Here is a 15,167-nt window from a genome sequence, read left to right on the forward strand (position 1 = left end):
TAAGTACCTTTGGCTCCTCGGAGTTGAGCGTGGGGAAGGGGACACACGTCCCCTCCCCTCCCATAGGCCACTTGAGCCGTCTATATATACCGATCAGTGAAGGGTCGATTTGCAGCCAAGGTCCTGGGTGTACTCTGAGTTCGGATCTTTCTGAGAGCAGCAGTCTTGCCTTCTACCTACCCAGGCATCACATCTGGTATCTCGGAAGAGCCCAGAACTGGTGCAAAGCTGCTAGCCCCTGGTGCCCATTCCTGCTCCAGCACTTTCCAGGCTCCAGACATCATTCAGGAAATCCTTCTGGCTGGAAGACGCCCTGTGTTCCCCACAAATTGTCCTCACCACTCCCTGGAGACTGGTCCCAGGGGCTTATTCCAGCATCCAGGGAAAACGGGCTGGTGCAGGGAAGGCGGGCTCAGCCCAGGGAGCGTTGGGGGCAGTGGTCCTTTGCCTGAGACTCAGGGACCTTGAGTAATAATCACATCTGCTCTGGTCCCATGGGAGGGGACGTTGAGTACCTTAGGGAGAGAAGTGGACAGTGTGACTGTGTATCTGAGCGTCCTTTGACCAGCTGACCTGCCAGTGTTGCCCTCCTCTGGGATTAGTGTGTCTGGAGAGCCAGGACTGCTGTCAGGCAAGTTTGCCACAGCTCCCTCCAGGGGACTAGTCCAGAGGTCCTCAGCTAACCCCCTGCACAGCCCTGTAGACTTTGGGTAGGGGGCTTGCCTCCTCTGCCTTCCTTGCATGCTTCTTCCTCCTTGGCTGCCAGGCCCCAAGGGGAGCAGCCCTTGTCCATTCTCACCTGAGGGGACCCGAGGGTGGTGCCCCCATCCTTGATCATCTCCCTCCCGCCACTCCCTTTCCCCCACCGTGGCTCTCAGAGGCTGGGCCCATTGAGGACGGAGCAGAGGCTGCAGGGGAAAAGGCAGAGTGACCGGAGGGGGTGAGTCTGTGCTGGGACGCAGCTCTGTGGGGTCCACAGGCAGGTGAGGGCCAGAGCAGCTGGGCTGGACCCCACACCGGTTCCAGGCCATAACGGGGAGGCGGTGGCTCTGAGAGGTGGAAGGAGCCTCATGCATTCCTCACGTGTGTGTGTGTGCGTGTGTGCATGCACACACGTACATGTGCTGAGTCGTGGCCCTGCTGGTTCTTGGGCCGGTTGTAGTCTGGACTCGGAGGGAGGGGGTCCCCCACCTTTCCTGCCCTCAGAGAGAGACTGGGTTCAGGAAGACAGGAGGGGCAAGGCAGATGGAGGATCAGAAAGGGGGATTGGCAGGCTGAGGTCAATGGGGTCATATGGATCCTCTGCCAAGATGTTCACGCGGTCTCCTTCCCTGGTTGCCTAGATGAGGATGAGGCATGGCCAGCTGCGGAGGCAGGCAGGGGTCGTGCCGGGGAGACAGGGCCCCGTGGCACCTGGCCTGTCTTCTTTTAGGTTGGGCCTGCCCTGTGGGCTGAGGGGAGCCAGGCTGGGGTGGTGTGTGGGTCTCAGGGCAAGGGCTGCCTCTGGAAAGGCAGGTAGGCCAGGCTCTGTGGGGAGGCCGGGCCTCTCTCATGAAGGAGGCTTGGGGTTGGGGCTGTGATCCCCGTTGGCGAGATGTGGGCTGCAAAGTACAAGAAGCATTCTGTCAAGGTGGCAGTGGGGGTCCTTTGGTCATTTAAGTGTGACCCAGGTGTCAGGCTGACTCTCTTGGCTGCTTCAGGGTGGAGCTCTAGAGAAGGAGACGGCAGCAGAGTTGGGAGCTTTGATGGCTCAGCCTGGTCTTCTTGGGCCTGTCATATCCTCACCTCTCGCTGCTGTCCCGGGAGATAGCCAAGGCACGTCCAGGACACCATAGTCCCTCGTCTGGGGCTCCCCCAGGTTCTGCCCAGCTGGCCCTGTTGCATAATCAATCATTGCTCCGGAGACTTATCTCACTGCAAACATCGTGCCTGGTGATGAGACTGCGAACTAGCACTCCCTGGTCACCGGCAAGGGCCAGATGGCAAGTGGGGAGTGTGTGAGAGCAGTGAACTTGTCACAGTCATGTTGTCATGGTGACATAACTCTGTTTAGCTGCTTCTCCATGGTCCTAGCCCACGTGAACTAAAATAAGTTCTACCTGCAGCTTACACAGCAGGCAGCCCCATCCTCCGGAGGTCAGCTCTCTGGCCCTGGTGTGTGTGTGGGGTGGGGGGGGGGGGGGGGGGGAGGGGGCAAAGGGTACCCAGGAAGGATGAATCACAAATGTTTATGCTCCTCTTCTGTCTCTGTCTTTTTGCTGGTCCTTAATTAAAATGTATTTTGAAATACATCTACTAAACGTATACATGTAGAGTATTTTGCTAACCCCTATAATTTTGACAAATGAAAAAACTTGAAGATAAACGGTAATTGCTACAGTTTTAGGGCCTAGTTATTTTCCACTGTGTCAAACTTTGCTGTTGTGGTAAAACAGTTCGTTTATTTTGATGCCTTGAAGCATTTGTTGGTGCCTTGGAGGCCCTTAGGTGTTGTGGGTCCCGTATGTCTTAAGAGTGGTGGCCCCGGTACATCAGTGGACATCATAGTCGCCTGGAGGGATCGTAAGACCCAGCTTCCTAGCCCCGTCGCTGGAGACTCTGGCATGCACCTGGGCATTTACATTTCTAACAAGTTCCCAGGTGATGCCCATGTGGCTGGTGCAGGAACCACATGTGGAATAGCCCCACTGGAGGGTTTAGGACATTCCAGCAGAGGATGCATTCCACTCTGGTTTCACGCAGTGTGTGTTAGACCGGGTCCTCATGCCCAGCTGCTCTTGGCAGAGAGGGAATGGCTCAGGCCCTGACTCATGTCTTCTGTGTTCTGTGGCCTCTTCACAGGAAGCAGGAGCTGGCCAACAGCTCGGATGTGACCTTCCCAGACCGGCCGCTGTCCCCTCCTCTTACTGCGCCTCCCACCATGAAGGTAAGAGGCTTAGAGTTGGTGAGTGGAAAGGGGAGGTGGATGTCCCTTCAGTCCCAGGCCCGGAAACTTCCATCCTGTGGGAGCCAGAGAGTGCCCTGACACCTCAGGAGGCAGTGTCCACTTGAGCTCACCAGTGTGGGAGGAAAGTGTGACTGAGGCTTGGGGGTGTCAGGGGCAGTGAGGAAATAGACTGGGGCTGAATGGGGTTGCGAGAGGCCTTGGGGAGCTGTGGGGTCCAGCACAAGGGACTCAGGCAGGAGTAAGCGAGGAGACTTGGAATGCAGCCTGGTGCCTTAAGGGACCACTGCCCAGGAGGGCTGCCTTGCTCTGGGGCTGGGGGAGGCGGGGGTCCTGTGGGGTGGGACCCTCCTGGGACTTGAATGGCACTTGCATGCTGGTCTACCTGCCTCTGACTGGCCCTCCTGGGCTGGCCCTGTCATCCCCATGTGGGAGAGTTGCCCTGGAGCTTCTTGGGGTCAGTAATTCTTTTCCTACTCGCACTTCATTCACAAGTCTCTTTCCTGGGAGACTGTCTCCCAGAACCCCAGGCCATAACTACTCATTCCTGGAGAGGGCCTGAGGCAACTGTACCCTTCCCCCACCATGCCCTTCCCCCTTCATCTTTCACCCCCCCCCCCCCCCCCCCCCCCCCCCCCCCCCCCCCCCCAGAATGGTTACAGGGCTGAGCTGGCTCTCAGGGAGGACTTAGGCTCAGCCAGTATTCCTGCCTAGGCAGCAATGCATCCCCTTTCTTCCCTCCCTCCCTCCCTCCCACAGTTTGCCAGGTGAGGACTAGCTCTAAAGAGGTCACCTGCTTCCTGAGTCATCTGAAGGGACATCTATGCCAGCCTCTATCTCTGTCCAGGGGGCTCTGCTGTGAAATGACTCACAAGGAAATGATTAAGCATCTCTCCCCTGTTGCTTTCTGCTGTCCCCCCTCTCCCCTGACCGATCTGCTGCACAGTGATTACCCACCCCCCCCACCCCACCAAGAAGTGGATGAGAGCCACCGCTCCATTATCATCCCATACAGAATGCCCACCACGTGGAGAGCTGTAGGGTGTGCAACAAGGGGGAATATCCTGGAATGACAGCCAGAGCCTGCCCTGGTTGGAATAGGTGGGGCGCAGGGCTGAGTGAGGACACCCCTGCTTTCCACCTGGAGGAGTACCCAGGGGCATTGACAGCCAGACAGCCTCTGTCAGCCAGTTTGCACGGAGTAATGCCAAGAAGCGTTCTGAGTGTCAGCCCCTTGGTCTGCAAGTTTGGATGTGGGATGCTTGTCACTGTGCTCATGGGTGGTAGGAGTTTGTGGGGAGAACCCTGAAAGTCTCCGAGGAGGAATCCCTGAGTTCTCTTGGCAGGCTTTACTTACTCACATGCTTATTTAATTCATTCAGCACCCAGTATTTGCTCAAATGTTGTATTAGTCAGGACTCTTGGGTACCAGTGACAGAAACATAAACTCACTTTGGCTTAAGCATGAAAGGGAATTTCTTGCTTTCTAATGGCAACTGTAGACTCCAGGCATGGCTGCATCTGAGATCTGTCTCTTTCCATCTCTCTTCTCTGTTGGTTTCATTCTTTGTCAAGCTCTGTCTCTGTGGTGGCAGGATGGTGACAGTAGCTCCTACCTGCTAAGTAACTTCAGTAGAAAGAAGAGTATCTTTCCCCCAGCAGTTCCAGCGGAAGTCTCAGGGAGGAAGCTTGAGGGCCTGGCGTAGGTCACCTGTCTGTCTCTGAACCAATCATTGCGGCCAGAATGATGGAGGCTCTGATTGGCCAGACCCAGGTCGCAGGCCCACTCTCTAAGCCCAAAGAACTGAGAGTGGGGGGAAGGGTGGTTCCTCAAAGAAAAATTAGGGTGTCATGAGGAGAAGATGGGGAGGTGGATGCAGGGAAGGCAAGACCAAACAGCTTTCTACCGCAAGTGCTGACCATGTGCCAGCAAAGCCCGTTGCTGAGTGCTGGGGACCTGGTGGCGAACAAGGCATCGAAGTGCCCGCCCTCCTGGAGCTTGTAGTCTAGCTAGGGAGACGAAAGTTGAAAAACTAACTTTAAGATGCAGGATGGACTGTTAGGTGTGATCAGTGTTCCAAAGGAGAAGCCCAGCATAGCTTGGGGACAATACAAGGGAGGTGTGTGAGGGAATCCAACCTAACCTTGGAGAGGGTCAGGGAGGACTTCTTAGGAAAGGATGTTGAAGTTGAGCCCTGGGAGTTGAGTAGGACTTCGTCGGGCAAAGATGCAGTCAGAGTGGAGGAGAGTGTTCCAGATGCTTGCTACTCAAAGTGAGGCCAAGGGACTGGCAAGGCCCGCATCATTTGGGAGCTCCTTAGGAGTGCAGACTCTCAGAATCAGCATTCCAGACTGCTATGCACAAGCACTGCTGCCGGGTCTGTAGGCCCTGGGACAGGAGGGACGGGGGGCCTGAGGCGGGAGGGGCGGGGCCTGAGGCGGGAGGGAGGGCAGAATGGTCAGAGCATCCAGTTAGGGATGGAGAGGCAGACCCTTGCAAGTTTTGTTTATTTTATTATTATTTTTTTAATTTGGTCTGAGAACATTTTTGTTTGTTGAAGTATAGTCGACACACAATGTTACACGAGTTTCAGGTGTACAGCATAGCAATTTGACAAGTCTCCGTGTCACGCGGTGCCCCCCACGAGTGTAGCTGCCGCCTGTCACCACACGCTGTTACAGCACCATTGACTATCTTCCCTATACTGTGCCTTTCTTTTTTTTGATGTTTATTTTTGAGAGAAAGAGAGAGTGTGGGAGGGGTAGAGAAAGAGAGAAAGAGAGAGAGAGACAGAGAGAGAGAGACAGAGAGACAGAGGATCTGAAGCAGGCTTCAGGCTGAGAGCACAGAGCCTGCTGTGGGGCTTGAACTCATGAACCTCAAGGTCATAACCTGAGCCAAAGTCAGATGCTTAACTGACTGAGCCACTGAGGCGCTCCTATGCTGTGCCTTTTATCCCCGTATTTATTTATTCTATAACTGGGAGCTTGTATCTTCTATCCCCTTCACTCAGTCTGCCCATCCTGCCCACCTCAACCCTTAGAAGTTTCGTTAAAGATTTTGCGCTTTATCCTAACTAAGGGCACTGATGTCATTGAAGATTTTAGCTAGAGCACTACCTAGATGATGCAACTTTTGGAAAATCACCCTGGCTCTTGGGTGGAGAATTTGTAGGAGGAGCAGAGTGGAAAGTGGGGTAGGGTTGGGAGGCCACCAAAGGAGTCCAGTGCAGAGGGGGTTAGGGAATGACGGTGGCCTGTCTCTGAGGGGTCTGTGGAGTTATTTGGAAGTGATCAGATCTTCGATTTCCTAGGAGGTAAATTGATGAGACAGGAGGATTTGCGGACAGGTAGGAGGCAAGGGCGGCTCCAGGTTGGGAACAACTGATGCATGGTACAGCCATTCTTTGAGATGGTGGACTCAAGAGGGAGGGTGAGGGCTTAAGTTCTAAGTGCTGTGTCGCACATGCTTGAGACACAAATGGGGGTGTCAGTGAGCCGCTGAGTATTTGGAGGCCAGACTCAGAAGAAGGGTCTGGATTGGAGGCAGGAATCTAGACCCATTCTTCTAGAGGTGGGAGTTAAAAGTTGGAGTGGAAGGTCAGGCAAGGGGCAGTGGGCGCTCCAGGGAGAGGGTGCGGTGAGAAGAGGAGAGATTCCTGGGGCGGCCCCTTGAGGGGCTCCCCCAGGCAAAGGCTGTTGTGGAGGAGGCTGGAGACCGGGTGGGAGGAGCATTTAACAAAGGAGGAATGGGCAGCTGTGTGAGCTGCTGCAGAGGCCAGGCGTGATGTGGAGCGTGCAGTGGCCTGGTGGCCTTGCTGCTGTAACTCAGAACAGTTCCGGGGAGGGAGGACTGGACAGCAGGCAGGGGTGTGTTGAGGAGTGAGTGGAAATGTTGAAAGAGAGGAACCAGGAGGACGCGTGGATATAGGAGGGAAGGGGCTGATCACGAATCTGGAGCACAAGGAAGAGTTTATTAGTGAACGTAGTGATTCCTTCAAAAAATTACTTATGACTGTACTCTGGGTACCTGACCCTGCTCTGTTCTGGCCAGCACAGGGCCCAGCAGGCTGGCAGGGCTAAAGGAGGGCTGGCCTGATCGGGACCTCGGACAGCCTCAGAGCAGAGCAGCAACCTATGGGGCGAATGTACTGTCCAAAGCCCCAAGGCCAAGGTTAGAGCTGAGGACTCAGAGGAAGATGTCGGGGGTCACCCCGAGGACTCACAGTGGTGTCAAGGCCCTTCTGTGGTTGGTGTCAGTGTGTGTGTGTGTGTGTGTGTGTGTGTGTGTGTGGTGTACCTGGACTTAAAAGTCTCTTTATGACTGTTACTTGGATTTATTCTGTGGCAAGGACTTAGCCTGTGGCCGCGGGTAGGAGGCTGGCTGTGGCAAGGATATTTTTTGTCCTTTGGCAAAGCAGACTGACTCATGTGGTCACAACCACAAGCCTCACGCCAGCCTGCTCATCGCGAAGGGAGCGTCCCTTTTGTGACTGCACTTACCGAGTCATGTTGCTGGTCATCCTGACACCTCCCTGCATGGAACTCCTTGAGGGCTGCGACCGCCCTGTTCTCTGAGTCCCCTGGCTGGGGTGGTGCCTGGTGGATGTTTATGCCTTGTGGGCTGTACGGGACATCCAGGTCGGAAGAGCCTGTGTTTCATCTGCTGCTTCTCTGGTTTCGCTTGAATGTTACATCCCAGCAGACTCTTTGTCTCTAGGTAATGCTTTTCTAAATTAAGCCCTTGCACATGTGTTCTTAAAGATGCGGCCCGAGGCTCCCTCCTTCCTCGTCAGTCTTAGGTGGGGTCTCACCTGCACGGATTGGGTTGGTGCTTGTGATGTCCATGTCCAGGGCGGGATCGGGCCTCCGCTTTGCTGATACCTTCCGACATCCCTAGGTTATTATTGCACACTGAGGTCTGAGACATTCAGGGTGGGGCCGGATTCTCTCCAGGGTCTCCGGCCCTGGGGGCTCTGTGGCACTGCCCCTGCCCCACTCCCGGCATCTGGGCAGCAGGGGCGGGTCTCCCCTGGTTCCCTTGGCCCCACAGGCCTGGGGCAGGGGTGGCAGGCACACCCTTTTGGTGGATTAGCTTGGGAGTCACAGAATGTCAGGGATGGATGATGATTCATTTCTTTTGTAGGTAAATCGGGTGGGAAATTAGACTCCCCCTGAAGATAGTTGTGTTTCTCCTGTGGTCCAAATTCCAGGACCCAAACCAGTTTTGGGAAAGTGCTCCCCGCATCCGGCTCCTCACAGCCAGGACAGCGGCTGGTCTGGTCTGTCCTCCCACCAGGAGGGGACTTCCGGGACAGAGGAAGCCTCCAGCCTCCCCAGGCCAGGCCTCTGCCCCCGCTGGGTGCCTGATGCAACTGGTCTTCACTCCCCCTCCCCCGCCCCTTTGCTGTTTGTGTTTTTCAGGGTTTTTTTTTCTTTTTCTTTTTTTTCTAATATGAAACTGAGAAAAAGCAACCAAAGAGATGCTAAGCAGATGGGCTGAACGAGAGCCCAGTTCCAGCCCGAACTCACACTGTGGATGGTGCAGGGTGGGCTGGGAGAGGGGTTTGGGGCTGTCTCCCTGGGAATGCTGTGGATTGCTTCCAGGTCCACAGTTTTTATGATCTGATTTCCGTGCCCAATGGATCAATAGGCATTTGGAGACGGCTCACTGTGTGTGCCCAGCGCTACGCTGGGCTCTGTGGGGTCAAACAGAGGCCACAGTCCTCACCCCTCAAAGAACCTGCTGTCTACAGGGGGCCTTAACTGAGCAGAAGAAACCATATGGCTCAGCATGTGACAAGCTCAAATGTGTCATGTGGCTCCTCAGTGGGGTGGAGAGGAGTGAGGGTGGCTTCTTGGGGAGGCGGGGTGGGGGAGGCGGAAGGACCCTGATGGCAAGTGTGGGGTTGGGCTAACCCCCTGGGACTGACCGGAGACGACAACCTTTCTGGGCTTCGTGAAGTGAAGGGTTGGGGTGGACCCTCCCGATTCTCTCCCAGCTCACAGTAAATGTGCTGGGCGTTTCGTTGAAGGTGACATTGCTGGGACTTCTTCTGACCTTGACCTGAACTGTTGTACTTGCCTCTGGGTCTCCACTAGGCCTGGAGTGGCCTGGGACGCTGGGAGGTGACCTTTTCTCAGTCTCCTCCATCCTCCCTTGAGTGAGTCTGAGGGCAGCCCCTTCCCCACCTTCTCGAGCCCCCTTTGTGCGAACATCAGGGCAGCCCCCCACCTCCCTCACACCTTCTCCAGTCCCGTTTGTCTGAGTCTGAGGGCAACCCCCTCTCACACTTTCTCCAGCCCCCTTTGTGCCAGTCTGAGGGCAGTCCCTCTCAGACCTTCTCTCTTCTAGAAGATGACAATGGGGGCCTGGGGTTCCTCCTGTGGAGATGAACAGGAAGTCTCGTTCCTACATTGCTCCTGTGGTACTCTGCTCTCTATGACTCATTAATGCTCTCAAAACCCTCAAGGGTAGGTCAGGAGGGTATTAGTTTCCAGATGCCAGGGAAGAAAACGGAGTCCTAGGAGCCTTCTTCTCTGCACCCTCTTCATTCCCTTTGGGCAGAGCTGTGCAGGTTCCTCCTCACACCCTCCCAGGCTCATGCTTTAAGGTGTGAGAGGGACTGCCCTCAGACTGGCACAAAGGGGGTTGGAGAAGGTGTGAGAGGGACTGCCCTCAGACTGGCACAAAGGGGGCTGGAGAAGGTGTGAGAGGGACTGCCCTCAGACTCGCACAAAGGGGGCTGGAGAAGGTGTGAGAGGAACTGCCCTCAGACTGGCACAAAGGCTCCCATCAGCCATTCACTCCCCACGGGGGCAGGGCTGAGCTTTGCTCTTGGACTTGTAGCTGGCTCGTAGCTGGTCCCAGGCCCCAGGCCCAACGCCAGCCCTTTAGTTTGTTCCTGGTTCCTGCCTCCTCTCTTCTGTCCACGCTTGGAAGGGAGACTGCTCCCCCGCTCCATTAGGGTTGGGTGAGGGGGTGTCAGCCCCCCGCTGAGATCTACCAATTTTGTATGGATGAGGTACAGAACCATTTGTGGGAAGGATATTGGGGACCTTCTTGGGGCACAAGGGCTCAAGGACATAGCAGGAAGGTTTGGTTTCCCCCTTTCAAGCCCTGGAGGGGCATGTGAGAATTAGGAGGCATATTTGTTCTCTCATTACTACTGCGGCAGAGGTTCTCGGTGATGCCCTGGGCCCTGGGAGGACTGTCTCTGGTCCCCACACAGACCCCATTTATGTCACCTGTTCAGATATCATCCCCTTGGGAGCTACTTCCCAGGAGCCCAAGGACAGTGTGGCCATGAGAAAGGACTTGCCTGCATCTGTGTCTGCGGGGATGCACCTCGGAGGCTTTAAGAACGTGGAGGTGTCTCTGTGTGCACCACCTGCAGAGAGCTATGCTTCATGCGTGCATATGTGCACACACGTATGTTGTCCTGACTTTGTTCATGCTTTAAGGCCAACTAGCTTACACTTCTTGCACATCTCTTTAGGTGTAACTGCTTTTTAAAAAATTTACTTACGTTGAAATGCGTAAATCTTAACTTTACACTTTTATTAATATGTTCATGTGACCTATACCAGATTCAGAGATAGGAAATTTCTGTGTCCCCAGAATGTTCTACTGTGTCCCTTTCTAGTTATCCTCCTCCCCACCCCACGACTTGCCCCTGCCGCAGAAGCAACCAGGGCTCTGGTTTTTTCCACTATGAGTTTATTTTGCCTGTTCTAGAGCTCATTTGAAAGGAATCCTGTATTATGTATTCCTTTGTGTCCAGCTCCGCCTGAGGTCTGTGAGGTCTGCTCGAGCTGCCAGTGTGTTGGTAGTTTGTTCCTTTTTATTGCCATTGTATGAATGTGCCACAATTTGTTCATTCTCCTGTTGAGGGACATTTGGGTTATTTCTAAGTTTTGGCTGTAATGAATAGCCAAATGCTATGCACATTCTGATTTGCTTTGTTTTGTTTTATTGTTTTTGTTTTTCGGAGATGTGTTTTCATTTCTCTCAGGTAAATATCTAGAGTGAAATTGCTGGGTCAACAGGTAGGTGAATGGTTAACCTTATACGTGCCTGCCAATTGCCAAATGGTTGTACTGTTTTACATTCCCACTGGCGATGTTATGAGAATTTCGATTGCTCCACATCCTCGTCAACATTTGCCATTGTCAGTCTATTTAATTTTAGCCACTTGAGTGGGCATGTAGGGGCATCTCATTGTGGTTTTAGTTTGCGTTTTCCTGATGACTAATGATGCTGAGCATTTTTTCACATGGTTGTGGACTGTCTCATAGTTCCTTTTGCCCTGTGTTCCCCCTTAAAGTCGGGTTGTCTTCTTGTAGGCATTCTTTACTTAGTAGGGATGCAAGTTCATTACTTTTTTTTTTTTTTTAAGATTTTGTTTTTAAGTAATCTCTACACCCAGTATGGGTCTCAAACTCACAATGCTGAGATCAGGAGTCACACACTCCGCTTACTGAGCCAGGCACGCACCCTAGTTCATACCTTTTCTTAACAGTGCCTTTGATGAGCAGAAGTTTTAATTTTGGTGATGTCTGATTTTTCATTTTATATCTGTTGCTTTCAGTGTCCTAAGAAGTGCATGCTCAGTCCATATCACAAAGATTCCTTCTAGAAGCTTTATGGTTTTAGCTGTAGGTCTCAGACGCATTGGAATTTAATTGTGTATGGCATGATATGGAATCTAGGTCCATGTATTCCCATATATATATGGAAAGACTTTTCAGTTGCTCTGGTGCTTTAGTCAAAGGTCCACTGGTCATATAAGTGTATTTGTATGGTTGTTTCTCTAAGCCGTGGTGCTTCTCTAGATGTGGAATGGCAAATCCCTGACACTGGTGCTGTCACTCCACCCTCCTGGCCCATGGTGGATGTTAGTAATTGATCACAGTACTCTTTCCCATGAGTTTGGATGCCGTCTCAGAATCCTCTCCATCAAAGCACTGCAGGCAGCTGCCGCCAGTCATTGGAGTTGACATTTGAGATGAATTACTTCTGGCATCTCTGATTGAAATTGTCAGAGGAGGTTAAGTTATTTGCTCAAGGTCCCATAGCTGGTGAGTGCAGAGCCAGGATATGGACTCAGGTCTGTCTGTGTGACTCTGGAGCCGGTGCTGTCTTAAACGCTATTCCAGACTCCTTTGTGTGAATCATTTGAGTGTGTTACTTAATCTCCCTAACCTGTAATTTCTTCTCCTGTAGTGGAGGGACAATGGCCATCTGACCTGGAGGAGGGGGTGTGAGAAGTAATGAGGTAATCCATGAGGTAGCTAGTAGAGTGCCTAACACATAGTAGATGGTCAATAATTGGTTGTGATGATAATAATGGTAATTTTAAAAAAGATTTTCAGTAATTTCTGTACTCACCATGGGGCTTGAACCCACAACCCTGAGATGAAGAGTCGTATGCTCCATGAACTGAGCCAGTCAGGCACTGATGATGGTGATGGTGATGGTGATGATGTGGTTCTTGCCCTTGAGAAACATATAGTCAGGGCTTCTCTCTAGGGAACTGGGAGCCATCAGCACATGAGAGTCCGTGGCCTGTTCCCCTGTAGCCTTGGGATCCTGGCCTTTGAACTGGAGGCATCAGAGAGGAACCCTGGTTCTTAGACATTGCTAATTGGAGTCTAGACCACAGGACTTGGACTAGCCACGTGGGCCACTTGGGCCTTGTTCCTTCTCTCCCTTATGTGGGGGGAATGGCTAGTCTTCCAGAATCCTTTCTCTGGGAACCCTCTTCCCCTGTCCTTTGAGTCCCTAGCCCATCCCCCTTTCCTTCTGACAGGCCGCATGGTCTACCCCACTGTGAAGGCTAATTTCATTCCTTTGACCTGGACTTGGGCCCCTTTGAGGTTCTTTCTCAAAGATGTGAAGCAATATTGAGTAGTAGTTAAGAACACAGTTTCTGGAGCCAGTCTGCCTGGGCTTAGGGTTTTACCACTTCCTAGCTGTGTAACTTCTCTGTGCCTCAGTTTCCTCATTGGTAGAATAGAGACATAAGAGAACCTGCTTCGTGTGGTTGTGGTGGAGATGAATTGACATGATGTATGCTTATCACTTAGAACAGAGGCACTTATCATGTTCTCCAGAAATGTTAGTCATTATGATTCCTCCAGAGAACAGCAATGCTTAGAGGGAAAGTCTAGAAGGAAGTGTACCGATTTTTCTGTTAATATAGTTTCTTCTCAGTTTCTCCTGATTTCTTGCTCTACCTGGCGAGCATGGTTGAGGTGCCTCTCCCTATCCAATGAACAAAACTGAAATTGCATTTTGTGTGATTGGCCCCACCTGAGCCCTGTGTATTAGATCCCAAACCCTTCCTGATAAATGTGGGTGACAGTGAGGGTCTTGGAAAAAGACCCAAACAAAGGGTCCTGCCCAGCAAACTCAGACTTAGGGAAGGGGTTTTCGGGGAGGGATTATTCTCTGGATCATGTTTCCATCCCTTGTGGTTGGGCTGCCCAGAGCCAGTCAGGGGTTACAGGCGAGGCTGATCCCCATGGTGACAGAAAGGACCTGCAAGGCCAGCATCTGCATAAAGGATTTTGGGATTGGACTGAGTGTAGACTCAGGCAGTTCAGGGCCTTGGAGAGTCCATGGTTGGCCTTGGAATGCATTTCACGATCTGTTTATCCCTGTTAGGAGTGTCCTTCCTAATTCCTATTGCCTGCGGCTAATACTAAAACGAGTCTATGCTTCTAGACAGGTCTTGTGCCCTAATAGAGCAGTTGGCATTTTGGGAGTCTCCCAAGGGATGCTTCCTTCACTGCTCCAGCCCTAGTCATGCCACCTGCCTTTGAAGGCTTGACCAGCTGTCCTAACCCCAACTCTGACATCCCTGCTTATTTTGGGTCCTGCCTCCTGTGATGAATGTGTGGGACAGAGCCTTGGGCCTGGAATTTAGTAAGTATGTGACATTGTGCAGTTCAGTGATCCGTGAATCTCAGTCCCTTCATCTGTAGACTGAGCCCACCCCACAGGGTTGCTGCGAGGATTACAGAAGGCAGTGGGTGAATGAGGGCTTCGCAAAGCACATGCTCGTGTTACGTGTTGGTATGTAATGGATGCCAGTGGTTATTATTGTGGGCAGTGAGCTGAATGCTTGTGGGGTGGTTTCATTGATGATCCCACTCTTCTTCTCTTCCAGCTGCCATAGACACTTCCTCGAAGAGAGTGGCTTGGGAGGGGGCCCTCCCAGATTCCATGCCTTGCCTTTCTCCCCCACTCCCATGCATGTGTGTTATTTACCTGACACTTGCCTAGTGTGTCTGGTACTTTGGGAGTCAGTGGATGGTGGGTTCTTTTTTTTGTTCCTGAAGAGATAGCACCTCCACAGTTATGAGCCCAAGTAAGTACCTCCTGTGTGTGTCTCTCCCATTGGCTCCCCCACCCCGGCCCCTGGCAGATTCTCTGCTCCTAGATGAGTGTGGAAATGGAGTTTCAGGTCTTGGAGTATATATTCCTTACCTGGGGCTGCTATAACAAAAAGCCACAAACTTGGTGGCTTAAAATGACAGAAATTTATTCTTTCGCAGTTCTGGAGGCCAGGAGTCTGAAACCAAGGCGTCGGTAGGATTGTGCTCCCTCCAGAGGCACTAGGGGAGGAGAATCCTTGCTTGCTTTTTCCAGTTTCTGGTAGTTCTACACATTCCTTCGGCCTGGGGCTACATGACAGGCAAGAGCATCTGACTCTGGCCCAGGTCATGATCTTGCGGTTGGTGGGTTTGAGCCCCGTGTTGGGCTCTGTGCTGATAGCCCGGAGCCTGGAACGTGCTTCGGATTCTGTGTCTCCCTCTCTCTGCCCCACCCTGGCTCATGCTCTGTCTCTCTGTCTCTCTCTCAAGAATAAATAAACGTTAAAAAAAATTAAAAAAATATTCATAACAGATAGTTATGAGTCTTCATTGACCGATCCAGCCTTAAGAATGTGGCATTGAACAAAAACTTAGTATTTTCTTGGAGGAGAATTTTCATAAGACTTTTTTGCAAGTGAAAAACCCAACAAAAACCAAACTATTTTCAATAAAATGATACATGTCTCTTATTTAAAAAATTGAGCAATTGTAAAGTGCAAAGAAAGTAGGAAAAAAGTCCTAATAATAATCCTACCATCCAGACATGTTCCTTCCTACCATTTGCTAAGGGTACAGACATCTCGGCATTGTACACCCAGACAGAGGCATAAATAAATGGGAT

At 52.2% G+C, this 15,167-nt stretch overlaps 1 protein-coding gene across 5 annotated transcripts in view; it reads left to right on the top strand.

Moving 5' to 3' along the window:
- The window catches only part of RAP1GAP2 (RAP1 GTPase activating protein 2), a 190,580-nt gene that overhangs the window by 86,175 nt on the left and 89,238 nt on the right, over positions 1-15,167 (top strand). For all 5 annotated transcript variants that reach the window (XR_007459191.1, XM_049636796.1, XM_049636792.1 and 2 more), the window contains one exon: positions 2,842-2,926. Coding sequence is in view for 4 of the 5 variants with exons in the window: in XM_049636796.1 (XP_049492753.1) it covers positions 2,842-2,926 (85 nt within the window). In the remaining variant the exon portion in view is untranslated. The remainder of the gene's footprint in view (positions 1-2,841; positions 2,927-15,167) is intronic.

The sequence above is a fragment of the Panthera uncia genome, chromosome E1 (genome assembly GCF_023721935.1).
Source record: "Panthera uncia isolate 11264 chromosome E1, Puncia_PCG_1.0, whole genome shotgun sequence".
NCBI classification, from domain to species: Eukaryota; Metazoa; Chordata; class Mammalia; order Carnivora; family Felidae; genus Panthera; species Panthera uncia.